This window comes from Tinamus guttatus, unplaced genomic scaffold (assembly GCF_059628265.1).
Source record: "Tinamus guttatus ecotype Peru unplaced genomic scaffold, ASM5962826v1 Tinamus_guttatus_pri_ptg000264l, whole genome shotgun sequence".
Taxonomy (NCBI): domain Eukaryota; kingdom Metazoa; phylum Chordata; class Aves; order Tinamiformes; family Tinamidae; genus Tinamus; species Tinamus guttatus.
This window is the reverse complement of record NW_028288798.1, coordinates 1133535-1161510: the sequence shown is the minus strand read 5'-3', so window position 1 is coordinate 1161510 and position 27976 is coordinate 1133535. Positions and strand designations below refer to the sequence as shown.

The following is a 27976-nucleotide window of genomic DNA, read 5'->3' as shown; positions in this document are numbered from 1 at the left end:
AAAGCCAGTGCACATACTGTTATTAGAACACCTTTTCCTAGAAGGCATATGCCACTTGAATTCATACTATAATACCTCAGACAGAGGGGAGGAAAAAGCGTGGTGCTGTAATCTCACTTATGATTTGAAGTTTTCCTTATTTGGATGCAGTACAAGTGAAAAGTCCATCCACGTGTTAGGGGTACTGAGCACTTTCTGCCACTGAAGCACTGCCTCAGAATTGGGGTCTCTAAAGCCGAATGATTCTTCTGCAAGAAAGCAAAGTAAAAGACCACAAGGTTACTCTTCATTTGGCCTTACCCAAAGACTTTTCTAGGTCCAGCTCTGCACAACTTATGCCCTTCAAAATGACTAGGTAACAAAAACAAAATGGTTTATTTCAGGTCCATAGCAAGTTCAGCTGTCCTGTAGCATCTTCCTTATATAACTGCGATTTATTACATTTGAAGCATTATTAACATCATATTAAACCATGAACAGTCTTTGTAGAACTCAGTCTACAGCAAAAAGAAACTTCTTAATTTTACTGTTAAAGGCAGAGGAGAAAATGCACATTCTAGAAACAGCAAAATGACACTTGAATATGTGACTATATAAAGAGCTATACATGAGTCAACACTACCTTTGGTGGCAGATACATTTTCTATGTCTGTCTTGTGCTCTGAGCATAAAAACTACTCTCTTTCTTAGCAAATCCCTGTGCCTGAGAATTACCACTGTCTACCTTGAGCTGCTGCCCAGGGCTGAACTAAAACACACGCACGGGCTTGCTGGATCAACGCTTCAGAGTGCGAGCTGCCTAGGAGTGCCTAGCCAGGGTACACGGCGGGCCTCTGGCTCTCCCTCTCGATATGTGTGCGTGTGTGTGTGTATACCCATATGTACATATACACACACACACATATATATATATATACACACTCACACTTTTAAAAATATATATGTATATAAGCACATGACAGCAACTAATAATGTAGTGTAAATAGTATTTAAAATGTAAAATGCCCTTGATCCCACTTCATACACCATTTTCAGTGGTAAAGAACTTACTTGCCCCAAAAGCAGCTCCCCCCAGGAAACGATCACTTGAGCCAAAAGACGCCTGGTCCCAGACAGTCAGGTGCAGGCATGACTGCTGCAGCTGAGCTGGGCTGACACCACCAAAGACAAACAAGTGTTTCCATTGAGGACAGACTTCTTTCTTCAGGACAGGAGACTTTTGCTTTACTGCTGTTTGGTCCGGAAGGATAAGACAGCTTCTCAAAAACAAGTAGAGTACAGCAACGTCATCAATCTATGCTGCACATCACTCGATCAGAAAACAAAATATTTGTGCTGAACAGCTAGGGCCCGCTGGTTTGTCGTAAATAGCAAAAAGTTCAGCGTAAGCACTAGGTAGGCTCTGACGCTACTTTGGTTCTTTTGGGACTTGCCCTTCCTCCTGTGTCCCTCTAGTGTGGGCACCAGTAATGACTGCTACTCCTCTGCTGCCAGGGGCTGCTAAGGAAGCGGTTGTTCCGCAAGGGAGTCCCCAGGCCTGAAGCCTGCCCCGTTCAGTAGGTGGAATGAGCACCCATTTCACCACTGACAATAGGTGCTACAGCTGCTAAAATGTCTTTGTGAGATGTATCCCAGTATCCTACTTCCAGCAGCACCTGATGTCTGACAGAAAGTAAAATGACCCCCCATGATTCCGTATAAGCTACTCGGACAGTCCGTGGGAAAAAAAAAAAAAATCCTTCCTCTTTTAAAATGTCTAGAATGAAGAGGATAAAGGCTTCTGTCCCAACAGATACAAAGCTGTATTCATTCTGCAAAAGTATAGCTGAAAACAGGAATGAAACTACAACCATATCACCTCCCTCTTGATTTGTAATTTCTTCCCTTTTTCTGCTAACACCTAAAAGCTGATCTTTAAAACAGTGAATGCTAAATTTTAGTAACAGCAAGCATCAGTAAGCCTTGTAAGTTCCATTTGGGACTTAAAGAGTAGACTGGACCCTCCACTCCCCTGCGGCAGGCTGCAATCAGGCAAATTGCCAGTGTAAACTGTCACCACTACAAGGAAGTCTGCCTGTGAGAGTGGACAATGCCACTTTCACATGACTCCTGGTCAAACTATGTTAATATTTACCTCTGTGCAGGATGTGTGTGACGTGTTCTATTTGAAGTGTTAAGGCTCATACATACCCCTTAACGAAAGAGTTCAGTGTGCCAGCAGATCTTGGCACAGGCAGGTTCTTGGTCCCACAGATCAAAACTTGAAGCTGGCAGCTGGGAGCAACTTGGTCTTTTTTTCCTGAAGGAAAAAAAAAGGAGCAGGTATCACATTTAATAACCAATAGCTTAAGATGCTACTATAGGTAAGGAGGAAAATGACCGAACAGTATTACTGAGATAAGGCTTCATTGCACTGTATTAGAATTATTTGAAAGACTGCTTATATGGAACCTGCTTATATAATAGTCTAAAATTCAAACACAAAAATGCAAACAAAGCAGCAGCAGGCTACTTGCCTTGTGATTCCCATTTCAAACACAGAGCTTGCATTTGCATTTGCAAAGACAACACAGAGGGCAGGAGCCACACGAGTGTTTCACTGAAGCACAGCCAGGAGCCGGCCAGCCAGACTACCCCACAGTGCAAGTCCTGTGCCACAGCTCTGTCTCTGCCCAAAAGTGTAGGCAGGCACACAAGGAAAATGAAGAAAGGGGGATGGGAAATCTGGGTTCTTTTTGGCAAAAAATAGGAGCAAAAAACAACAGAAAATTAAATCTAACAGTGAATCTCATCTTTCTACAGGTCTCTTCCTGTTGCTATGGTCTTCACCATAGGCAGCGCTGCTATGGCCTCTGTCCTGCAGTCACTCTTATGGCCTAATGAGATAAGGAAAATTACATTGTCCTGTTCCCTGCCTCCAACAGTTTATTTTCCTCCATCAGCAGACTTGCTCTGATGCATTACAGCAATACCTACAAACCTAGCATGTCATTGTCATCTACATTTTGAACCAAACATTCTCCAAAGGAAATAATCTCCCCAAAACAAGACCACTGGGGGAAGCCAAGAGTGCATGTCTGGTGCCTTAACAAAATAATTCCCTTCTGCCTTTTCCCTGAATTGAGTCTCTACTGCCAAACTGGCCTTGGGCAACAAAACTGTTGCATCACCTCCAGAATAAAGTCTACCAGCAACAGCGTATACGCACAAGCTTGCCAAACACCTGGGAGCATCATACTACTGCCATCCTAACTACTGCCATCCTAACTAGCAGCTGTCATCGGTATTAAAAGGAATAAAATGTCAAAGTTGGCAAACTTTTGAATCTTAATGAATTTGAGATATACTACACCTCGAACCACAATTTGCTGTAGCTGTTAAAATCCCAGGCAAGAATATTGTCTACACATACAGACACACACTGTTGATTGCTTGTTGATCTCACTACTTTTCTAGCCAGCTTTCATTTGTGCTGAAATGTTTTATACCTTCTCTCATCCACTTTTCAAGCTGGAAATTCTTATCCTGGGCTGGTACTGACAGTCTTGCAGACACCAGGAGTTCGCCACTGTACTGGCCAAGATTATCTTCAGGCTTTTCAAGCTGAAGAAAGGACACACAGAAGTTCGCATTACTGTAAACATGCTATTGCACATCAATCTTGGAGAACATTTTTACTTAGAGAACATTTACACGTCTCACTCATGGGCTGCTTTAACAACATTCTTCCTCCAGAGATCATCTAGTCCAACCCCCTGCACAAGCAGGGACACCCAGAGCACATGGCACACGGTGGCATCCAGGCGGGTTTGGAAGATCTCCAGAGAAGGAGACTCCACAGCCTCACTGGGCAGCCTGTTCCAGGGCTCTGCCAATGACCTCAGGGAGTTCACTGAGCTTTCACTACAGGCTGTTCTTCAGACGAAATTAAGCACCAAAACCAAGAGTCACCTTGGCCGCGAGCTGGTACCAGTTGAAGGATTCTGCTGAGCGATCCTCAAAATTCCATGCTGCCAGCGGGACCACCACTTCCCCCAAAAACACCCTGTTTTTGAGCGCTCCCGCGTGCCACACGGAGATCTGAAGCTGCCGACCTCCCAGCTGTGAGTATTCAACCTTGTACTGGGAAGAGAAACAGCATTTATAAAGCAAAGCACAGGATTCATACCAGCGCATATGTATAACCCGCCCAAAAGAAGCTCCGCCACAGTGTGGCTGAAGACATCTGCATCCAGACAGGACTGTGTTGTCTTAACAAGCATGGCAATTTGCTTCTTATCTCATTCCTTAAATGCTAAATAACATTTATCCAAACATAAAACAACATTCTGAGAATACCTTTGATTGTTATGCTAAAGACGTTGATTTTTAATCCACAAATTTAAATAAATATTGACCATTTTACTCTGCAGTACACTCAGTTCATGAATATATGGAAAGATGTGTCTGGAGAGGGTACCCATTTTGCCACAGTTTGGCTCAGAATACAGGAATTAATGAAGAGCATTTTTATGGACACAGGCAGGTTTTTCTAACAGTTCGCTGTACTAACATAACTCCAAAAACTTCAGGTTTCCTCTTGTTTGGACTGGCAGCCACCATTCTTTAACGATGGTTGTCACTGACTCCTAGAACTGCCACATCAGGACAATCTGAACTTACAAGACTGAACGCTACAAAAGGCAAAGCGTGCAGAGGGGCACACAGCCGCAAACGGTACCTGAAGGGTCTCGTGGAATTCCGGGTCCACTGTGCTCTTTTTGACAGCCGTCTTCCGCTTACTCCGAGGAGATTTATCAGGGAGCAAATAAACCTTAACATACCTTGCAGATAGAGAGAAGGATAAATGTACTGTGAGCAGACAAAAAAAATCAAACTGAAACACATAACTAAACCAGGAGGATTTTTTTAATTATTATTTCTTAAAAGTTCTCATTGACTTTGTACTTCTCAAAGCTATAAAATGCCAAATTATCACTTATATCCTACCTTTCTCAAAAAAAAAAAAAAAACACTCCACACATTATAAGGATCTCTATACATCTTTCAGCCAATATGCTTCAATCCTATTCTAATTAGGACAGAATTAGTAACTTCACAGGAATCTTTTGTTTTCAGATTTGTGGCCACTGATAAACTGATCACTAAGGAAGTTGGTTACTATGAACTGTAGCGAGGGGACACACAGTATATTATGTGTTCAGTAAAATCAGCTCAGTCAACTTTAGAATCATTATTGCTCATCCATGATGAAAATATTTCACTCTTTCAGCATCAAGTACATATATTTTAAAAAGTTATAAGCATACAAATAATAAACAATAATTCATAATTATTAAAAGAATTGGTTTTAAAACAGTTACTAGAGCAGAAGGGTAAGATTTTTAGAAGTGTTCAAAATTACCCCAAAACTGTTTCAAGGAAAATCAGTAAAAAGTCTTATCAAGGATGAATCGGACCAATGTCAAGCACCACTGACTCCCACCAAACCTTCACATGTGCAGGTCATGTGAACAATTTAACACTTAATCATTCCCCTTAAAATGCACTCAGTGGGATCCATCTGTGTTACAGATTCAAAACTGAAGAAGACTATTAGCAATACAGAGTGCCAGCTCATGCTGCCTCTCACGGAAAGAAACGCCTGTTACCACAGCCCTATTTTAAACCGTACTTTGGATACGTGTTTCAGATAGTATGATTGAAACAAATTTCAAAAGAGCCTTTTGTTAATTTATTGGATCTGCTGTATCTTGTAACATCAGTGCAGAACTTAAACTTTTTCCCTCTACTTTCCAAACCTAACTGTAGGTAAAAACTGCTTTGAATCATATTTGGGTGCTAGAAGTGTAAGCGTCTCACTCTACCACACAACCAATGCGCTTACTAACAGAGTTCAAGCCAGCCACGGAGCTAAACAATTCAACAGCTTTTAAACAGTGGTTAGAAACTTGCTTTTTGGCAAGCACTCTAAGTCAATACTCGGCCTGTACTTTGTCTCTGGGTTTGGAAGGAGCACTCTGTATGCCCATGGAGGACGTCACGTTCACCGCACACTTCGCTCTTCCCCCACGGCCTCTCAGGCCTCTTGCAGCCTTCGCCTGGCGTAATTGCCTAACCTGGAGCCAGTGCCAAAGCTCTCCCTAAGCGAGCCGCTTCCCGGGCTGCCATGCGAGCGAGATTCCGCTCACCCCAAAGCTCATTCCAAGGATGCGCAAAGCCAAACTCCTTCAGGATGAAGGGGAGCAGCTGTGCAGTTTCCACATGGTCACTCAAACTTGCCCAAATGCTGCGCAGCAGCGGGGCACGAACACATGTAAAGACAGGCAGGGAGATGCTCTGCCTGAGGATTCCTCAGCAACGGTTGCTGCAAGGCCAGACAGGAACATTCAGTAATAAACAGAGGAACCATCAAGGTTCTACTGTCAAAATGACACTTTTATGGGATATTTTATCCACAGAAGTAGGTATCTTTTTCCTATTACAATAATACACAATTATTAACTAGCTTTAGCTTTAAAAACGCATTGCAGTATCTAAAATTTCTATTCGCATCACAGAGGCAGAAAACGAAAGCACAGAAGTATGTCAGCCGCCCACAATGAGTCAGTAAATGAATTAGGAACATGACTCACATTTCAATTTTCCATCTCATTTTTTAGCTTGTAAATCACATGTGTAGTAGTTTTGCAGGCGCAACCTGAGAGCTAAAATCTGAACAGATATTCAGTAAAGCTGATGAGTGACCCCAATTCCAACAGCTCCCAGGCAGGGAAAGAGAAAATTGCCAGCAGAAAATGTTCAGAACGGAAATCAATAAGCCCTGATATGAAAACTATTTGCCCTGTAGCCTGTAGATGTAAGAAGTGCTGATGTATACACACACGCATATATATGTGATATTCTGAAAAGTGTTAGTGTGGCATATCATCATATATCAACTGCATATACATAGACTACATACTATACACTGTATATATACCCGTATTGAAAAAACATCATGTCATTTCTTTTTCCTTCATAACAAAAGACTTACGGATTACACTTCTTCTTCTTCTCCTCTCCATACGCCAGATTCTTGCATCCCCTGATGCTGATTTCTAAAACGCAAGCTTTGAAGATGTATCTTATGGCAAATTCTATTTCTCCTGCAACATCAGCTTTGCCAAAATTGCCATATTCTGTGCAAGTGCTGTTAAGACTGTACAAACTCCCCTAAGGAAAAAAAATGTTAAAGAAAAAGTAGCTTCTAATCAAGTAGGTAAAGCTTTCTTTTTTTAATTCAAATGTCAATATCTTTACTGAGTTGACAGAAAAGCTACTTTAAATTATGAAGACGTAGGATAACTGGTACAAAAGCATTCTGTTGTTTTACATACCAGCCCTTTTATAACCACAATAATTATTGTAATAATTGTAATATATAATAATATATTATAATATATTATAATAATTATAACTGTAAAATCTACTCTTTTGGCTTTCTCTCTTCAATAAAATTTCTGTCCTAACAAAATGTTCTACTAGGTGACTTCTTAATTTAGAAATCATCTCCCAGTAAAGCTACTCCATGACTTCCCATCAGAAAATGGGCTAAGTATTTGAGAGGATTGTCCCTCAGTGCTGGTTCCTGAAAAAGCTCTGAAATGTAAGAACATACAGAATACAGAACAGAGAGCTTTTAGTACATAGCAAATATTAGAGTATGCAAGGTACTGACATGTTAAAGGAAACAAAAGCGGCAATGCATCCCTATTACAAGATCTCTCAGTTCCATGGGGAAATGACAGTCCATATTGGGGCAGACAGTTCAGGAAAGATTAAAACACAAAGACACTCAGTTATCACATGTCAGTGCATGAAACAGAAATGAAGCCTGTGAGGTTTTCCATGGCCTAGCAAAGCCAGGTAACTTTACAGTGCTGTCTACTTTCACTGTATGAATTGATCGACTTGATCAAAATTGTTTGGTCTCCATGCATTTAAAACTGTATTCTTTAACGTGAGTCTCCGAATCTTTTTACATAGCGTGTGCCACAAACTGACAATTGTTGTTCTGATTAATCTTACAGCGATATTGTCCTAGATTGCTACAATATCTGTGTTATCTGTGCTATCTCTGAAAACTCCATCCCACACAAGACTGGTTAACCAGGGAGTTTTGCATTGCCCAATCCAGTAACTAAGAGTGTAGGGTGAGTATTTATAACTGATCGTATCTCTCCCTTATGCAGATGCTATTCTTCATTTGTGCAACTTGCTGAATATCCATTTAAAAGTCACGTCAATAGCTCACAGAAGCTTTCTACTCTATCTTATAATCTCTCAGTAACAAGCAAATGTAGAAAAAAGAAGGGTCAGAGTGCTAATTAAGGAAGCCATTAGAAGAGTTAGGAGTAAGGCTTGACCTGATGCTTGTTGCATCCAATTTTGCCCTCTCCACAAGATATTTATCAGTGCTGATTAATCTCCCTTGCACCTTTGGTTAGTGCTGCTCTTCCTTGTACTGACAGAGAATATTTTTATCATCTGACCAAAAAAATGGTCTTATTTTCCATCAGAATCCTTCGTGACAAAGGCATAGAAATAGAATTTTGCCTTAGTTCGTATATCCTATCAAAAGTTCTACAAAAGTGCTTGAAATTCCACAAAACTTCTTATTTATTCAGAGAAGCTGGACAATTATTCTGGATTTGTTTGGATTGAGTATCACTACACGCTTCTCCAAAATGATCAGGAATCACACACATTCAATGTAGAAATGGCTCATCTTTAGTCAAGACAACAGAGCAACAATTTCCTTCCCTCCGCTTCTGCTAGCATGACTGGGAGCAATATCGGTTTTTTTGGAAGATACATCTCCATGGAGCAGCGATCAACATTAAACATTTATCCATAAAGACGATGTTTAATGGAACTTGAACTTCCACTTTATAAGACAGTAGAAAATACTTTACTTTTAGGAATGGGCTGCCGATAGTCCATTTGTAATAGTTGGCAGTGGAATCACAAACATCATCCAAAATTGTTTTCCATTTCTTGGTACAACACCCTAGACTCCACTGTGCAGTAAACTGTGAGGGAGAACAAAGGTCTTTCTGTGGGATTTTACACTTCTGCCAGGTGAGCAGGCTTGCTTAATTTTGATTCCCTAAAAATAACTGCAGGTCCTTTCTTCACAATATAAGTCATGTATTCCTTGACCATTAATCCCGACTGCCTGACATCATCACTAATATACAGAAATTATCCCTAGCAGTTAATCATGAAGGCTTTAAAGCATGTGCTGAATTCTTTAAAATTGGCTTTATTCACTTGCATTGCAGTATTCAAAATCCTGTCGGTCAGAGGAGGTTTCAATGACATCCCTTAAACCTATGACCTGGTTCCTTCATTTCTGTCACTGTTGGCTTCTTTGCCCTCCTGTCAGTTCCACAGACATTTGGGTTTCATTTCCACTGACATTTGCATTACCACAGTTCTTGCACAACAACAATATCGTTCGGTGAAAAGTCTTAAGAAAAAAAAGCTAGGTACTAGGTGAGAGGGAACCACATTCAAACGGGAGGCGCTCAGCTTTTGTGTTTGCCCCCATTAGACATCTGTTCTATGGTGCTTCACCCTTTGACTTAACTTACATGTCTTCTGTCCTCACAGAAAACTGTATCACTTGTAGGACTGGCTAGTACATCTTCTTCCTCTTTGCATCTCCTTTCAGTAAGGGTTTCACTGTCCTTTTGGGCCCCAGTGATGAGGTGCTGAAGGCTGGGTGTGCTTTTTAGCTGTAAGAGATTTGGAAATTAATTTCTTTTCATTTGATAAAAGTGCTCTGATCACTCCACGAATTATGCCACAACAAAATTCAGTTAATTAGCTGCAACTCACTCTGATCAATCTAAGGATTGATCACATCTCCAAGGAGAATGTAGTAACTTATTTTTTTTTAACATTTTACATCTACAACCCCTCATTGCAGTCTGTAGTATATTCATTATATTAATGTTTTCCTAAAATCAAAATGCCACCACCCAATGTAATGATCAGTATCACAGAAATTACTAGGAACAGTACACTAACAACCCACCAAAAGTAGCAGTAAGCTAATAATGGGCCTTACTAGTCTTTGATGAAACAGTAATTTTATCCAAAAAATCTTGCCTCCAGGAAATTAAAAAGTTATTTGCAATGTACATGACTCGTGCCCATGCCTACCTATGCAAGAGTGAATGTAGGTTGAGAAGAGACTTGAAAATAGGAATAATGAAGTTCCTTTTTAGCTGTAATTATAGAAAATGTTTGAGGTTTGTCTTTGCTTTGTCCTTAAATCCATTCACCTTCCCAATCTTTCCAATAAAATCCCAACAATTTGGGAGAAATTTATCTACAAAGTAGCAAAATTTCTTGAGATTTATTTTCTGCCACCTCTATTACCAACTTACTCAACTGACTTAATGGAATGAAGTGTCAAAACACTAATGCACATCTAGAATTATGTTAAAAACAAGTCTGGGATGATTCCGGCACACCATTAACCCTGACTAATACAACTCATAAAAAATAAGTTCGTATGTGAATGGATAGAGAAAGAGTGAGAAGAGGCATTTTATAAGATTAGTATCTGAGGAAATCATTCATTAGAAAAAAAAATATGACAAGGATTACCTGAAAGACTAGAAAGAAGTGACTGAATCAACTAAATGATCGTGACTTTTACATAGAAGGAGAAGATAAGGCATTTTTAAACAGCCAGGGAAGCCTCCCTACACCATCAGCAAGAAAGCCCTGAAGCATGAGGACATGAGAGATGATACGCACTTCTGAAAAACAGGATGTGCCAAGCCAGACCAGCACACTGTTATTATAATGCACAGAAATTGTTTTGTGTAATAACTGCCCTACCTAAAGGACAAACTCATCAAATTCCCTTATAAGGAAGGAGACAGCTATAGAGTACATTCAGAATATAGTCTCAAAAAGAAAAAAAAAAAAAGAGCATCTTAAGAGTATCTTTCTCAGCAAAGAATCTGTCTTCTGCTATGCAAGTCCTTCTTCATTCAGAGAGGCACAACTTTCCCATTCTTTTCTTTGTAAATAAAAGGGTTGCCCTAAAAAACTTGAAACCACTACTGATTTCATTTCCTAACCACAACAGCCTACTCAACACTGACACATAGTGCGCTGTATTTTCTGCATTAAGCAGAAAATAAAAGAATGATCTGGCAACACAAATATCACTCCTAAAGTTAGTCAGGTCCTGAGCAAGACTCGCAGCTAGCCCAGCTCTAATGCCCACACGAGTGGGCACCTGCTGTTACAAGAGAGGTGATCGACAGCTCCTGATGGCACAAACAGCTTCCAGAGCCTGCCCATTTTTGCCTTTTCCCCCAGTAAAGGCAGATATAACCCTAGTTATTTTCTTAAATTCTTTTAATGTCCTTAGAGATTCTGATGACGAGAGGCCCTAGGCACTCCCTTCAATTACTCTGTAAATCCAGTTTTTACACTGACTGATAGTTCTTGCCGCTAGATTTTCACTGTTACTGAACTATTATCTTTCTCAGCTTCACTTCAGGTGATCAAGTTCAGCACATACCATAAATAGGGAGAAACTCACTTAAGAGACAGATCTTACTCTTGAAACTGAAGTGCTGACCCATTTTTATAGTTTGTATGTTCAAAATGGAAGAGTTCCAGATATTACTTCCCAGTTAATCCTAGGGGGAAAAAAAAAGGATGCTTTCCAGGAAAAAAAAAAATACTATTTCAATTATCTGAAAATGTAAGTTCTCTCTTTGGTGGTAATTGCAGCAAATCAGATTTCTAGATCATGTTTCATTTTAAATTTCAGTGATTAATTTTCAAAGTTATTTTGCAAATGAATTGAAAGCAATTGAAAACAGGTTCTGTGACTAAACTTAGTCATGAGTTCTGGTAATGATATAAACAACTACTCTTACTAAATGAAAAGAAAAATCAGAATAAACAAAATAAACAGAAGAATAATGTAATGCTGCCACTGACAGAGATTAAAAATATATTTAAATCATGTAACAAATATGAAAAGCCACCATGTAGGTGGACAGGCAAGTAAAATTACTTTCAATATTGAAAAAACAAACCTGTGATGATGACGTTCACAAGAGAAAAAAGATCAAAAGTAATTCCAGCAATTCTAGCTTAGATGTAACTGAACTGGTTTGAGCGAAATCCTAACCCACAGAAGTAGAGCTCTGGCAATACCAACAAAATTGAGCTTTCAAAATCTCTACTGCAAAGGATGGACAAAAATTAAATCCTAAATCTTCAAAGTTATTTAAATTGTACATAAATTATTTGGTATCTCCTATTTAATACATTTGTCAAGCCAAAAATCCGTATGTATCCTTAAAAAATGACCAGTGCATGTGACCAGCATGCAATGTAGTAAGGTTAAAGTTCATATTTTCTCTTAAGTCTGATGTTTTTTCAGTGCAATCAAAGGGCAGTACCCTGCCAATAAAATAATACATGAAGAAATACGGAAGTGTGGTTTGCCACGAGAGCAGTTGTGTTGCCTGTTTTATTTTTAACATGATCATATATAAAACCACCAAAAATAATTTCCCAGAGTTCCCAGAAGCTGTTGGGCCAGTTCAAACCCCTAGCCCATCATTTCTGACCTCCTACCTGCTCCGTTTAATACCTAATGCTTCCAGGGAAAGTGAGAAGTGCACCAAGCTGGCAGTGAGTGACAATTCCCATGAGGTCTGGCCCAAAGCAAGAACATTTTTCATTATCTAGTTCAGCCACCTAGGAGGTCATATACACCTCAGTATGTCACTCACTGGATGGGGAAGATTTCACAGGAGATGTGAAAATGTAAAAATCTTCAGTGCAATTTTAAAGCAGACACACGACACCATTTTCAGCCTTGCAAAACTTGTGAAATAAAAAGAAAAATTGAATTTTTCTCAAATTTTTCATGAAAACACTGAAAGCTTGTGGCTGCAAGCAAAGCAAAAAGAAAATCAAAGTTGCTCTGCAACTAAAAGCAGTCATCATTTTCTCCTTTTCAAAGAGCAAAAGGCTCAGAAAATGTGAGGATGCGTTTGATTTGGTCCTGTTCAGCAACAAGAGGGGAAGGAGCAGGACAAGAGATAGAGCATCTCCTTGCTGCATGATCTGTGTGACCATCAGGCTGCAATCAGCCCCTGGAGGGTCTGTGAGTGCCTGCCAGCAAAACAGCATCATCCTCTCCTGCCCCACATGAGACTCTCTAAAAGCACCACCTCAGGCATTAGCTCTGAACTAAGGCCAAGCATGAAGAGTTGGTCAAAAACCTTACAAAGAACCAGGTTTCTGGCCACGGTGAGCATGAGCTAACGCTGCTCCTACAATAAAAGTAAAATCGCATATGAAAGTAAACATTCCTGTAAACATACTTAATCCCCCAAACAGACCTTACACTTCCAGACACCGAGTATAATGATTTAGATACCCTGCTTGTAATGTTGATGGCAGTGTCAGACTGGCTCCTCCTTTCCTTCCTCTTTTCCACATTCTGCCCGTAGTCTGTGGTCAGGTGGCTTCTATCAGCCATATCGTTCTGGGACTTAGAGATCTCTGAAGTGAATACAAAGAGAGAAGTTGCTATTACAAAGAGAGAAGTTGCTATAACAAACATCACATGCAATTCTGTATCCTTCAGGCTATCACCATGTAATTCCAGCATTGATCTCCTCAGAGTAAGGAACGGATAGGGAACCATGTACCCATCCCATTTTTTCCTATATTTTCCCTGTTGTTTCAACTGGAAATTGCACTTTTTGCTTCCTATCCTTATAACTGCTTCAAAAAATTTTTGTATTAAGTATGGTTTCATCAGAGAAACCATCCCTGTATATAGCTTGGATATTGTTTTGTAAAGTGATATTTGCATATAGGTATTGTTTGTTTTTCTTCAGGATGGAAGTATGAACATTATAATAATTCATAGTGACATTACAATAGATATTAGAAAACAGAGTGTATTGGAAAATACTTAGCAATGAATCAAAAATAGGAAAGAATTGGAGAGAATGCATCCTCAAGAACATGAGCAGCCTTCATTGACTTCAATAACACTGCAATAACACTATAAAGATAAGCTTATGTCCATACTTAAGTACCTTACTGAATTAGCATCTCAGTAATATATAGTTTATTGTCAAATAAATCTGTAGGGCAAGTAGACATTTAGTGCACATTTTTTTTGTTTGTTTCTTATTCCTCAGGGTACAGTCAAAACTTTACTTAAAGGGAAAAACAACATTCATTTGTGATTTCTGAAGATAAAAACTATCAGGCTCAGCAGTAAACACTGTGTTGTAAACCCTAGATAGTTTCTAATGAAGAATTAATAATGCATAAGTGCATATGAAATAGCTATCATATGTTTAACTTATTCAGAAGAAATAAATCTTTCTCTTCTAACATAAGTTCCTATTGGGCAGCCTCAGCAGGCAGCAGATCATTATGATATTCAGGAACAACAGCATTCTGGAGTGATTTTTAAACCCACTTTGGTCCTTAGAAGCATTCAGGTCTCACATGCTTACTGTACTTTGGATATACCATTAAGGAATCATGTGACATATTCATAGGCAAGTTCAATTAAATCATCTCTGGCTGTAAATGAAACCATGTTTTTAAAACACACAGTGAAATCAGAGATCATAAAAGATAATGGAGCAATAAATCTAAAGGAGTAGATACAATCTGAACAATTTAACCATCAGTAGAAGCAGAAATACAAGCTTGCTTCACACACTCAAAATGAACAGGCTACGAAACAGCTTATTGTGAGAAAAGGTTTTCACATCCATTCTTCCCTGGGCTTCTCCACCCAAGCAGCCAGCAAGAAGGGACACTATGGCTCCGTTCCACAGGTGACTTCCCACTGCAAAGAAATCTACAAGCAGCAACTCATTTTACATACTCTAGATAATGACTACTGCATTACAACAAGCTCCTGCTGCCAAGCCAAGCTAGAACAGAAGGCAACACTGTGTAGAGCAGCCCAGACAAGGAAGGCATCGTGTTGCACGTGCTAATCCCTTATCCCCAGTCTGCCCCTGGCCAGGCATGCACGCCAGCTCCAGGGACAGCATCAGGGGCACCATCGGGATCTCCCCGTTCACTTACTACAACAAAGAAGCGGCTTGTATCAAATACCTCTGCACACCAGGGCATTTTTACCTACATTAGACACAGAGCACTAACTTCAGACACTTGTGACTGAAAGCATTTATTAGTGCCAGGCTGCAGTGGGAGGCCATATTGTCTGCAAAACCTGTCATCTTAGGTCCAGCAGCCCAGGTCTTTCTCCCTAGAAGGTTTCTTATATCTCCTTTTAATTACTGACTTTGGTGATAGCAAGGGCCTGTTATTTTGTTAGAAATTAGAAGCTTCTTCCCCTAACTGAGGGTGACAGCAACTGAGTGTGGTTTCACATAGAGCTGAGTTGAGCTGCCCCTCTGCAAGCTCTGCTCTTGCCTCCTCATGCCCTGGCTCACGGCCACATGGCCCCGTGACATGCAGGCCCCAGTGCAAAGACCTTGCCTTGAGCCTATTTAACTCAGCCAGCAGAAAAGTGCCTATTTGTTTTGTCTGCCTTAGTGTTCTGCTCTTTTAATTAGTTGAATCAGGCTCACAGAAGGGTCCCAAAACACTGATGCTAATTCTAGCTAAGCAGTGGCCAAAAAATGAGAAGAAAGATAGGAAGGAAAAGCAGGCCCTTCTTTTTGGTAGCAGTGAGCTATTACCCTTGCTCGCTGCAACATGCGAAGGCCAGTGCTGAAACCTGTGCTTTGGGTGAGGACAATCCTGATTCCCCTCCCCAACGGCTGCACTCGGACACCCTTAAGCTGCAAACTAACAGAAAGAAGAATAATTTTTTTTGCACCCTATTCTGTGTTGCCTCTACTAATGAACTTTCAGTAACAAAGTATCCTAGGCCCCTCTCCACCACACTTTTGTTGAGGAGAGACAGCCATGGTGTCCTGGCATCACTTTAGTCTGTGTTCACATGGACTGCGCATTAAATCGGTGGAGCTAAAGGAGAACGGACTTTTAGGATGGATCGAAGTCATCAGAGGAGTGAGTGAGCAGGGGGTAAGATCAGTGAGTGGCAAAAACAGAGATGAAAGCCCAATTTATTGAGTCTCATCTTTTATTTGGTGTTAAGACAATGAGAGGATGCTGATGATGGTTCAAATGGACACACATGTGCAAGCCCCCTTTGGGAGGCTCAGAACCAGGTTTTCTCACTGGTGCCTTTAATCTCCTCTCCTCAAAGAGGGATTGCTCTCAGCACAGCAGACCTTAGAGATGCAAACCTAGCTCTCACCATTAAGAGCAGCACAAGGTTTAAGTGAGTGGAAGGAAACAAAATATCAGAATGAGAGAACTGCCAGGGATAGTTGGCTGTTAAAAATATGAAAAAAAAAAAAAGAAAGAAAAAGGGCAGACTGAGCAAAAGGAAGAGGTTCTCTTACAAACTGCCAGAGAGTGAAAATATTAATCCTTATTTCCTCTATATGACAAGTGGACAAGGTCAATGGTTGTTCAATCAGAGTGATAACACAAACACGGATAACTACAACAGAAAACAGAAATAGATAATATTAGACGACTACCATAGAAACCTCCATTACTGAATTATTTCCGTTAAATTCACTGCATCTGAATAACTGCTAAACTTTAAAATAATATTATACAGCCTTTTCACTCCCTAATATGAAAGGCATTCTTTGCTGGTATCATCAGCTGCTTAAACAACTGGCTGGATACTGATGCAGAATTTAGACTTACCTTACTGTCTTTTTTTGTCTCAGTCTTGACGTTAGTCATTACAATATCCTTAATTTATAAGTACATTCTGGCCAACGAATGGAAGCACGACTGTGGAAAGATGATGCAGTGAAAGCTACTTACTTTTCATATGTGTTGTGAGAGACAAAAACAAGTTTTCCACAGACTTATTAAATCTCTTAGTCTGAGAGAGTTCCTGCAAATGGAGAGTCCAAAAATAAGAACATATTGAATATTCACTGTGATTCAAAGTTTCATCATCAGATACCTGCAGACCACACAACAAGAAAACAAGGCTGCAGTCTGCACTTGCCTCTGTAGACAAGCACATCTAAGCACATATTTTTACACAATTGCAAACTGTCACACTGATACATGATCATGGAGGACTATCTTTTCAGTTCCCTTGATATTTCAGTTTCCTTGTAAGAAGATCTCATGGCAATTTCACAAGTATAACTAATTACATGACTGATTCATTGTAATGTATTTAATGCTTCAAGTTGGAAAGTCGTGTCTATTACCGAGCTGCTATTGTGCTCCTGTGCCTCTGATAGCAAAGAATTTTCAAAGTCCATGTAAGAATACATTAAATAGTTTAAGAAAAATAGCAGTGGATTTCAAAGTTAGGGCCTTGAGATCCAGACTAAAACCAGCTGAAGAATTCAGTAACATTTTGTGAGATTTCAATGATTTCAATCACTTCATTCAAAAATTCAAACCAACTAGAAACATCTCTCATGATGGACGCTAACCTTTCTCCCTTTTCCAATGCAGCATAAAGTGACAGAAGGTAGCATTTATATGGTAGCTGTTGCTATTTACTGCATTTCTGTGACTGGTCTTTGCACATGAACGACGCCCCGAGACAGTGCATGCATACATCTATATTGCACATATATACATTTACCGTCATGGTGCTCCCTGCTGTGGATTCAGTGAAAGGAGGTGGAGTTGGAGGAACAACAGAAATGTTACTAGATATTTAAGAGAAAATAAACAGGCAATAATTAATATATTATGCTAAGATAGACTGATAAACCACAGGCATGCACAGTATCTGCTTTACGGTTGGCATTGCAATCTGAGCTCCAAATCCTGAGGCACAGGTCTTGCCTAACACACCCCATCTCCATTTCAGAGGCGCTTTCAGAAAGCTGTCACGCTTGTTTCCATTGCTGGAAGGATTCTTCCCTGCCTGGACACAGAGCTGCTAGAGCCTTCCAACCCTCTCCTTTGTCTGCTATAAATAGACCAGATTTGTGAGGGAAAAAAAAAATCTCACTCAGGTCTGTTACTGCAACTTTGGTTACTATCACAGTCCCCAGAGGCAGCCAGAATCCCTTTCGATTCTCTTCTCCTTTTACCACATCTAGGTCCTTACACAGACCTGGTTAGGATACCTAGACATCTGCAAGTTTCCATCTTATCCCGCTGTATCTATAGACAATTATCATAAAATTGAGGCCATTTATTGTATCGTTTTTCTTCTTTTTTTTTCTTTAAAATAATAGAGTTTCTTTCACACAGTGTTGTTTAAATAAACAATTATTTCATTATATATGACTGGTATTAACTTAAGCATTATAATGCATAGGCCTCAAATCATTATGGCACTTATTTGGGGGGAAACTCTATTTTTCACTTTCTTTAAGTTTGGGTAAAGAGATGCATCTTTCTGAATATAGTTTCTTCATTAATATTTATTCTAAAGCTGTCAGATGACCAATTTAGAAAATACATCTGGTATGTAAATTTAAAAAACAGTGGTAAAAACAGATATATAGAAATATATAAACAGATATAAACAGATAAAGCTGTACAGGTCTTTTCACTTTAAGTAACTAGGAAAATATTAAGAAAGAAATAGTACTCTATATTGTACTTGAGATTCTTTCTATAGGTTGCCTAGACATAAAGTGGCATTTTTTTTATATTACTACCATTTGTACTTCAAACGTATTGAAATTTGCTCTTCATGATCGAAAATAGCTATTGGCTGGCTGGTTCATAATATACAATATATTAACTGTACAAAGTCTCAGCGTCCTAGGACAATTTGTCCTTTTATGAGTCTTACCTCAGTTCCTGATAAGATTTCAAGAGCTTTGCACCAACTGTTTCATGTCTACCTGTGAAGGTGAAAAAAAAAAAAAAGGTCACTTAGCAACAGCAGCAGTTATTCAGGCCTTTATTATACTTGTCAAAATCAGTACACTTTGAGGTACTGGCCTTTGAGGTACATGCACAGAGCAGGAGTGAAACCTGTGCCCACCTGACACATGAGCCTCAACACCAGCCAGCACACAGGTCCCACCTGTAGAAAACACCCTCCCATGATTTCCTCTCCTCTCATTCAGGCAAAAAATATTCAAACTTGCTTTTCAGAAACACTGTGTATGGTTGCTTGTGGGCCCATTGCTACAAGCTGCAAAGTGCTCTCAGACTCCTGAGTTCAGAAGACAAGGAGCTAATGCAAAGGCCCACTGCACAGAAGCATATTTAATCCATAAAATGCAAACACTGAAAATACTGAAAATTGGTGCAAAAGCAGGCACATGGTACATTACTTGAACCTTCTGGGAAAAAAAAAACTCTTTATTCATACTAGAGATTTGACCAACTATAAAAATGCCTGACTTGCTCACAAACAAGGTAAAAATCCTTCGCTGAGGCCATCCCCCTGGAGAAACAGTGGCTGTGTCACGTTCCTCAGGTGCAGCCAGGAGCAAGCGCTCCATCAGGCACAAACAATGGGGGCTCATAAAAACGGAGTTTGCTCCTGAGTGATCACAAACAGAAGGAAGGGCTCAGCGCAGGTAACACATGGCCAAAGAAAAAGAGCCAGAAGGTTTTTAATCACTAATCATTCTTAATAAGAGCTGTACAGAAAGCAACATGTGATCTGTGCTTGGCCGAAGACATCATTAATTACAACATATTTCTTAAATGTAAGCAGGAGCTTGGTGTTAGTAGAAATAATAAACTTATTAATATTACAAATTTTAACAAGAACTCTGGATTTAATTCTCCATTATTAATAAATAATGCTTGGTATCTTGATTTGCTGTGACTTGCAATGACTTTTGAAGTTGTTAGTACAGGCAATTTATCACTTATTTGAAAATAGACTTCTTTAATCTGTAGGTAGAAGCTAAAAAAAAATCAATAAAAAGCATACTGATGTAACATGTTTTTCGGTCTTCAACATGAGAAAAATTCATTGTAATGTGCATTTTATTCAGTTTAACTTATTCTACAGTAAATACTTTCTTTGTACTACACATTCAAACCAAAAGAGGGCACTGCTTGAAGCATACATATCTAAGCCTACATCTGTGTTTTGAAGTTCGCCATTTTCTCCCTTTAATTATATCAGCTGCTTTAAAAAGAAAACAAATTAAAACAAATTTTTCCCTAGAAATCCACCTTATTTGTTAGCAGTGAGGGTGACAGAGCACTGGAACAGGCTGCCCAGAGAGGTTGTGGAGTCTCTGTCTCTGGAGATCTACAAGGCCCGCTTGGACGCAGTCCTGTGCCACGTGCTCTAGGTGACCCTGCGTGTGCAGGGGGGTTGGACTAGATGATCTCTAGAGGTCTTTCCAACCTCAAGGATTCTATGACTCTATGTATATCCTTAGCCCTTTGTGACGTCAACAACACTGCTCTTAGAATACCTAAGCAAAATACTTCCAGTTCCCACAAAATTTTGAAAACACAAAGTGAGAATTAATTTATTTTACTGGAAAGAAGGACATTCATTATCGTACATTATCAGATACAGTGCCTGGGGAACAACATGTTCTTTTACAATAACTATGAGAGATTCTTAAAATAAATAGCTTTAGATTTACCAGACTGTGAAAGATTGTATGAAGTAAAATTACTAACAACAGTTATGAAATACAGCTGTTCTAAAAAAAAAAAAAAAAAAAAAAAATAGCATTTTAAATCGTAAATCACATGGTCTAGAATGGAATTCAATAACATGTTCCAAATTCTATGTTAATTGTTTCAGAAGAAACTATTATAGCTCAATTCCTTAATCTGCTAACTGCTGGCTTCTCTGAGTGCCTGCTACTCAAAATTTGCCTGATTACATTTTTCCATTAACAAGTTTCTTTCTATTCAGGATTGCCAACAGGTACTTAGGATACTGTAACTGAAACTGGAACGTCTAGCTACAGTCACGCGCATGTGAAATAGCTGCCTGTCTGAAGTGAAGTTTCAAGGGAAAGATAAGGCAAAAATCTCTCCAGCTCATTAGTCACTGTAGGTGCAAAACCCTGAAGAGCTGTCTCTTAGTTGGTGAAACACATTCCCCACGTAGCAACCCAACTGTGCCCTCCATAACGTTCAGCGCTTTGTATTTTTAATCGTACTGAATAGTCTGACACACAAGGTGGCACAGTTGGCTGAGAGTAAAGAAACAGTAGGTGTTCAGCTCTCCATTGATTTACATCTATGCTTGTTACTGTCTATTCCATTTCATCACTTCTTTAAGCTCTGATATTTTCTCAGTGAAAAAAATGATGTTTTAACTTCAACAAACAACAAATGCAAGTTCACCTCCTTCCTGACCATGTATTCCAGCACTTCTATAGTTCTTTTTCATAGTAACCATACTGAGCTCATTAATTCAAGTTGACATGACCGGCACTTATTCTAATTACTCATACAAAATAAACTGTACTTTTAAATATATTCTGCTGGTGTGTGTTCATCCTTCAGTTTATGCATAGACAGACACTGCAAGATACAGTCTTTATTTGAGACAAATCTCCCACCAAACAGGTGAAACGCCACATAAAATTGTAGACCATGTTTTGCGTTTTACTTGGGTGAGGACTATGCACTCCACATCAATTCAGGGCCTGTTTCAGTCATTACCTTCATTGGGATATTTCTTTGCTCGTTCCTCAAAGAACCATTCACCAGCCTTTATTTTCACATCTCTGAAAAATAAGCAAGGGACATTTGAATCGACATTTTCCAAAGAGTATTTTTGCAACCGTTTGATAGCTATTTACCAATCTTCCTTAATCCTACCACAGAACTGACATTTCCTGGCTGCTCACACTACTGATGGCCTCTGGGCAGCGTTTGTGAACCAGGGGCTCCTCCCCTCCCCTTTCCCCTGTTGGCCATGGAGGGACTGCTTGTGCAAAGCCACACACACTGCTCGAGCCGCTACTCTGGACTCCAAAGACCTGGGCTGCAGGTCAACACCAGGCATTTGTGGTTGCACCATCACTTACATCCACAGCCGATATTGAGGAGGGGGAAAGCCAGTAATGGAAGTACTCTTCTGGGCAGAATTTGGGGTGGCTGAAATCTATAACCCAAAAGCAGGAAAGAAAATGGTCTTTATTCATCGACATGCCCTTACACCACTCTCTCTTTTCTGGAGACTGACATCAAGGATGTTGGTGTCATACACAGGCACCAGGATCACAGTATCAGAAAGGTAATGTTTAATACTGTCAGATCAAATAGCTCTGGCAAGAGCAGAACTAGCAAAGCCAGATTTTAAATGGACTTGTCTCCTCCAGTTTATTGTCTTCAACCAATTTAGATGAAAGCTGCAATGTGAACTTATCTATTACTAAACACACAGAAAATCCTTTAAATGAGGAGTAGATTCTCTGGGGTCTTAAAGTACAAATTTTCATCTAAATGTTTCTCTAAATTCAGGGCGTAATGTCTCAACTCCATGGGGATTTTCTGATGTGTATTACTGGATGAAGTCTGCATTACAGTCACTAGCAAACCTTTCATCTCTAGCTTATTTCCATTATAGGAAATTAATATCTTTATTACATTCTTTCTGTGAAATTTGCTTGAAATAGACAACCCAAATTCATGCATACATAAGCACAGTAAATTTGTATAGGGCTTGCCTCCTTAAGGAAGCAAAAATTTCAAAGTGGAGCAAGAGATACTCTGGTATCCACAAAGGTCAGGCAACAAATCCCTGGGACTGCTGCTCCATACCTCACTTTATCTTAGATACACAAACTGTAGGTAGGATGTTGTCTGGTCTTTTTGTGGCTTGATTTTAAGGCAATTTTAGGCATCTAAAATACATCTTTGTAATCAAAAGTGCAGAATATTCAAAACATTCACAAATGTAAATTGTACTACATATTTACATGCCTAACCATAGATTTTTGCTGCACAGCAGCAGCAATGTTTGCTGCATTAAACAGATGGGCTTGAAATTTCAGTGGAAATAACTCTGAGACAGGATACCTTATTTGTATTCAAAAGTGATCCATTAATAATGTAATTAATTGATGCCTAAAATTTCTGTCCGCTTTACAGCTTTAAGAGCTCCATATTGGCAGTGCCACAATTCTTATCTCCAGCCTTCCCTTTTTGTTCCCCACGCCACCCCTGGTTATCTTGTGCGTACCAGTGTTTAATCTCCAGCTCTGCACTTGGTCACATGACAACTAGGCTGGTCATAGGACAAAAAAAAAAGATCTGAAAAGACTTTGATTTTTTTTTTTTTAATGCTGAAGACTATATTAAGCTAATCTACCAGCAAAAGCATGACGAAAAAATCTTTGTTGGGTGAAAGAGACTGTTAAAAGGAATTGTCTCTAGTCTAGACTCCTAGAAGACAGGAAACAATTTAACCACTCCATTTGGGTAACAGATGTCTGTTACAGGTGAAAGATATAAACACTGTGAGTCTGCAAGTTGTTTTTTTTTTTTATATATAATTCCTTATTTTGCGAAGGAAATGAGAATATTTAAACTCAGCATCAGGCAGATAGCACCCACAACCCACATGATACACAGACGTACCAGTAGCCTCAGTGCAGGGCAGCATCCCACTAAGGCAAGCTTAAACAGAACAGCTAAAGGTCCAGTTTGAACGATTTTAGTCGAGCTGACAGCATGAGCAGAAATCAAATCAGCCTAATCAATCTTATTTGACCTTCTGAAAACAGTAACATGAAAGTTTAATAACAATAAGCGCCTATCTGCAAAATTAAGTCAAATTCCAACTAAGTTCTATCGCAAAATAGTAGCAAATAAATTTGTAAAAAAAGAAGTTGCTTAACAACATTACTTAGATCTCTACAGTCCTCTTAGAATAATCTATCCAAGCCTAAAATACTATTATTTTCACAAGCTTGGTTTTCTGAATATACTGTGTACACACACAAAGCTAAAAGACAATTTCTATTTGCATGTACATACTTTTCTGTGCCACACAATACAAGCGAACAGAACTTGGTATGCTGCTTTCAGTCAGCTCAGAGAAGTACATAATTTTTGAATCTTAAAAATTGCTACAGTGCCTTTTGTCACTCAATGTTAAAAGGGGGATAAATAAACTCTAAAAATAATGGACCCTAAAAATAAATCAGGTTTGCAACATTAAGAGAGAATATCAGTAGTGCTACTGATAATAATATTTTGTTCAGGAAAAAATTAACTGCTGGTAACCAAGACTGAAAATCATGGATATTCAGCTCAGTGAAAACCAGCTCATACAATTTGCAGTCACCATGTTTCTCCCTCACCAGGGTAAAAACAAGGACTTACCATACTGCTGGGTTCCCCAGCCTCTTTAAGATTTGCAGCCTTGATGAAAAGCTCATTGAAGTCAGCAGAAGATGCCTGACCACTTTTAATGGACTTTGCATCAGAACTAAGCAAGATCAAAAGTGAATCCTGTACTGCCTCTTTGCTATAGAGAGAATTCACCTACAGATAGAGAATTCCTCTATATCAGCAAGACAGAAAATGTATTTTCCTTGTGAAAAAGTTTTAATGGCTGTTATTCTAAGTAAATAACACATTCCTGTTCTTGCCAGCTTGAACAAGGTTATGTGACAGCAAAGGGCACATTACACTATATGACAAGGCAGTTTAATAACTATCTACTCTCTACAGGAGGGGAAATACAGAAGAAATATAAAAGAAGAGCAGGTAGAAGGAAATATTGAGAGCAGGATCTCCATGTGAAGCACAGATTTTGAAATCTATACAAAATAGCTCTGTGTATATTTGGGACAAAGAAGCTGCTAATCGGCCTATTTTTATGTATAAACTGCAAAATAAAATGAGAGCAACTATTGTTAAAAGTTTAGTCTCTTCCAAACTCTAGGAAACTTTGAATTCGTGGTAGATATCCATGCAGCTTAAGACCAATACCTTTCCCGACATTCCTCAGGCATTATATTCAAACATCATGTTGGCATCAGAAGAAGGAATGTAGTGGTACATCAGTTTGGTTTTGACATACAGTAAAATTTAATCCAAACATTCACCCTTTTTACAGGGATATAAATCCTTGTAAATCAGCAGAGTTGCTGATTCATTTTCAAAACTGTCTGGTTTTGCCTACAAAATATTTAAGTCTTTTTTTGTCAAAGGTGGAAATATATCTAAACTGTTTGGTTTACAAAGATTCTGATTATTAGGACATACTATGATGGAATATTGGACATGATAAATTGTACCAACAGAGTGTATGAAATAGGTTCTTGTTTCCAGGAAAATAAAAGCAAAGTAGTGCAGTAAAAGAAAAAAGTAACACACTCAAAGTAAACCAATTGGGATCTCTGATCATACTTCAGTATTTTCCTATGCTAATAGGGAAATATTAATATTTTATATTTAATGCTAATGTTTTGTGCTTTAAAATATATATATATATATGAACCATGGCTTCACATTACTCGTTAATCCGAGTTCCTTACTCCCATAGCAAGTGGCAAAAAAAGAGGAAAAAAAACGAAATTATCAAGAAATTGGGTGCACTACGGTAAGACACAGCACCTTCAACAACCTGCTTTGTCTTGGTTCAGTACAAAGATGAGAGAGTGCCACCTACAGCTGAAATGTTAACATTGTTTCCTATGCTTTTCAGTCATCATCTTTACAAGAGGGACCACACCACCTCTGGCTTAACCTGAGGAACCATTTTGCTAAACAGAGGAAATGAAATCCTGAGTACATGACTTCGTGCAAGGCACGTGAGGCAAAATTCCTATTAATTTCACCGGCGCCTGGACTTCATGCAACATTTTTGTTTTGCCAGAGGCTTTGTTTCATTAATTGTTTGAACAGCAGATACGCACAAGCCCAGACAGCCTAAGATTCCTTACCCGTGGGCATAACACACAGTGCATTTCCACAGGCAGGGGTTCAGGCAGACCCGGCACTCAGAGCACACTCGATGACTGCACCCGTTGCATACGGCACCTCTGTTCAGCAGCAGCCCCAGGGATTTATAACAGCGAGCACAAGATTTTTCCTGGTATTCGTGGCTCATGCTTCTTGCCCCTTTCCACCGAAGCTGCTGCAGCTGCATCTTCAGTTTCCTAATCCCAGGTCAGAAAACAAACAAAAAAAACACATGTAAGTCAAAGGTTAACACTCTGCTCGTGCATTATCACTGCTAGTGGAAAATATACCTTCTAGCTTGACCTTAATTTGTGCACAGCATTTTTTGCACCATGTTTTTATGTACAACCACAACAGTGCACGCAGACAGAATAACAGTCTGGTGTAATTGGGTTCTGCTCATGCCAATGATTCACACGCAGAACAGGGCCCTGACATTTTTCATGCAAATATGATCACGTATTCACAAACGCTGGGCCTCAACCATGCTCCCTTTCGTTTGATGAAGAAATTCATTACCATATTCAACCACAAACCAAAATTATCAGTCAAAATAGTCTTTACAAATGCATAAAATGAAAGCAAAAAAAAAAAATCAGACCAAAGTGTCTAAGCCTTTCCCTTTTGTTAACTTTGCTTCTGTTAAAAGTGTGAAGACTCAAGAGCTATGGTTTTTAATCATTAGCTACATCATAAATTGTTGGAAATTCTAATTGTTTAAAACTTTATTTATAACCCTTTACTTGTTTTCCACAATCATTTATCCAGTCCAGTTACACAAATGTTTGCAGTAAGCAAAGTTTAAGCTTCTACATTTAAATATGAGAATAAAAAATTCTAACTTACAAATACCCTGAGTTACAAACACATGTAACTTGACAAAGTAGGGTGCAAGCTGCCAGGACTTGCTCAAGTCCTGATATAAAGCAAATAAAATTCAAGTACTGATGTAGAGCAAATAAAATTCAAAAGGATTATCCTTTAATCCTTCACAACTGAGATACTTGCATAGTGTGATGTAATTAAATAAAATATTTTTCTTAACCAACGACACCTAGTGACATTTTCAGCAACCTTCAAGAGGGTGCAGTGTGCATGGTATCTACTGCAAGCGCAAAAGGACAGCAATGGATTCAGCAGGATAATGAGGTACTCAAAGCGTCTTAACACCAGCCAAGGTAGCAAGTAAGTTAAATCAGGCAAAGATCTGAACGTGTCTTGCATTGTCAGGGTAATATAGGTGTAGAAAGGTACACAGCAGGAATGTCATAAAACCCTCATTGAGGAACAAATACAGTCAGAACTGAATTCTCTATGAATGCCAGAAATAAAACTCACTGAATAGATTATTCACTGAAAAGCATATGCTCAGCTTTAATGTGGAGTAGTCAACAGTATGGTAAATTCAAGAGGCCCTGGATAATTCTTATTAAAAAAAAGAAAAAAAGGAGCCATTAACTAACAACATACAAGAGAAGGAAAATATTTGGACAGAAAGCAAAGAGAAAGAGCACTCTTAGAGGAAAAGAAAAAAAAATAACAGTAGAGGAGTATAGGAATGGCAGGTACCTTACTCTTTCCTCCTCCATTTTTCTCACTGCTTGATCACGGTACAGGACCTGCAGCACAGCCTCTCGCTCCAGTTCCTTAAGGAAGTTTAGATTCAAATCGGAGGCCATTTCTCCCAACTTCCCAAACTTCACTGATTTTGGAGACTCCTGAATCACCGTACAACTACATCCAAAATGATGAAGACTACTTTGCGGAGAATAACGTTGTTCTCAAGAGACCCGAGTGTTTTAAGTGCTTCTGCCCCTACTTCATTGGTGATGGGCTTCGCACAAGCCACCATATAAGCATCGCTGCAAGCAGGGAACAGGAACAGTCAGCAAGGCCTCTGCAGCCCGGTCTCTCTCATATAAAAGAACTTCTTGTTCTTTCCTGCTGAAGAGTGGCTCTGAATGAGATGAGAGCCTGCAGTCCCAGATAGGGCTCTAAT

The 27976-nt window shown here is 39.2% G+C and overlaps 1 protein-coding gene across 1 annotated transcript; it reads right to left on the bottom strand.

The window, feature by feature from the left end:
• Positions 1 to 20: 20 nt before the first annotated feature.
• SYTL3 (synaptotagmin like 3) lies at positions 21 to 27923 on the bottom strand. Its single transcript, XM_088527202.1, has 15 exons — positions 27547 to 27923; positions 25959 to 26174; positions 21721 to 21785; positions 18911 to 18962; positions 17741 to 17807; positions 16954 to 17026; positions 13478 to 13602; positions 9639 to 9782; positions 7037 to 7215; positions 4721 to 4823; positions 3952 to 4122; positions 3489 to 3603; positions 2191 to 2299; positions 1051 to 1256; positions 21 to 248 (listed from the first exon to the last, which is right to left on the bottom strand). The coding sequence occupies exons 1-15, from the start codon at positions 27654 to 27656 to the stop codon at positions 118 to 120; spliced, it is 1866 nt and encodes a 621-aa protein (XP_088383328.1). The 5' UTR covers positions 27657 to 27923; the 3' UTR covers positions 21 to 117.
• Positions 27924 to 27976: the final 53 nt, after the last annotated feature.

What these genes read in the sequence shown, in the direction of transcription:
- SYTL3 (XM_088527202.1), bottom strand. Translation starts at nt 27,656, where the DNA reads ATGGCCTCCGATTTGAATCTAAACTTCCTTAAGGAACTGGAGCGAGAG. An exon ending in AAAGAAATATCCCAATGAAG is followed by an intron (nt 18,963 to 21,720) that starts GTAATGACTGAA and finishes TCACCTTCACAG; the next exon opens with GTAGACATGAAACAGTTGGT. An exon ending in AATTCCACGAGACCCTTCAG is followed by an intron (nt 4,123 to 4,720) that starts GTACCGTTTGCG and finishes TTCTCTTCCCAG; the next exon opens with TACAAGGTTGAATACTCACA.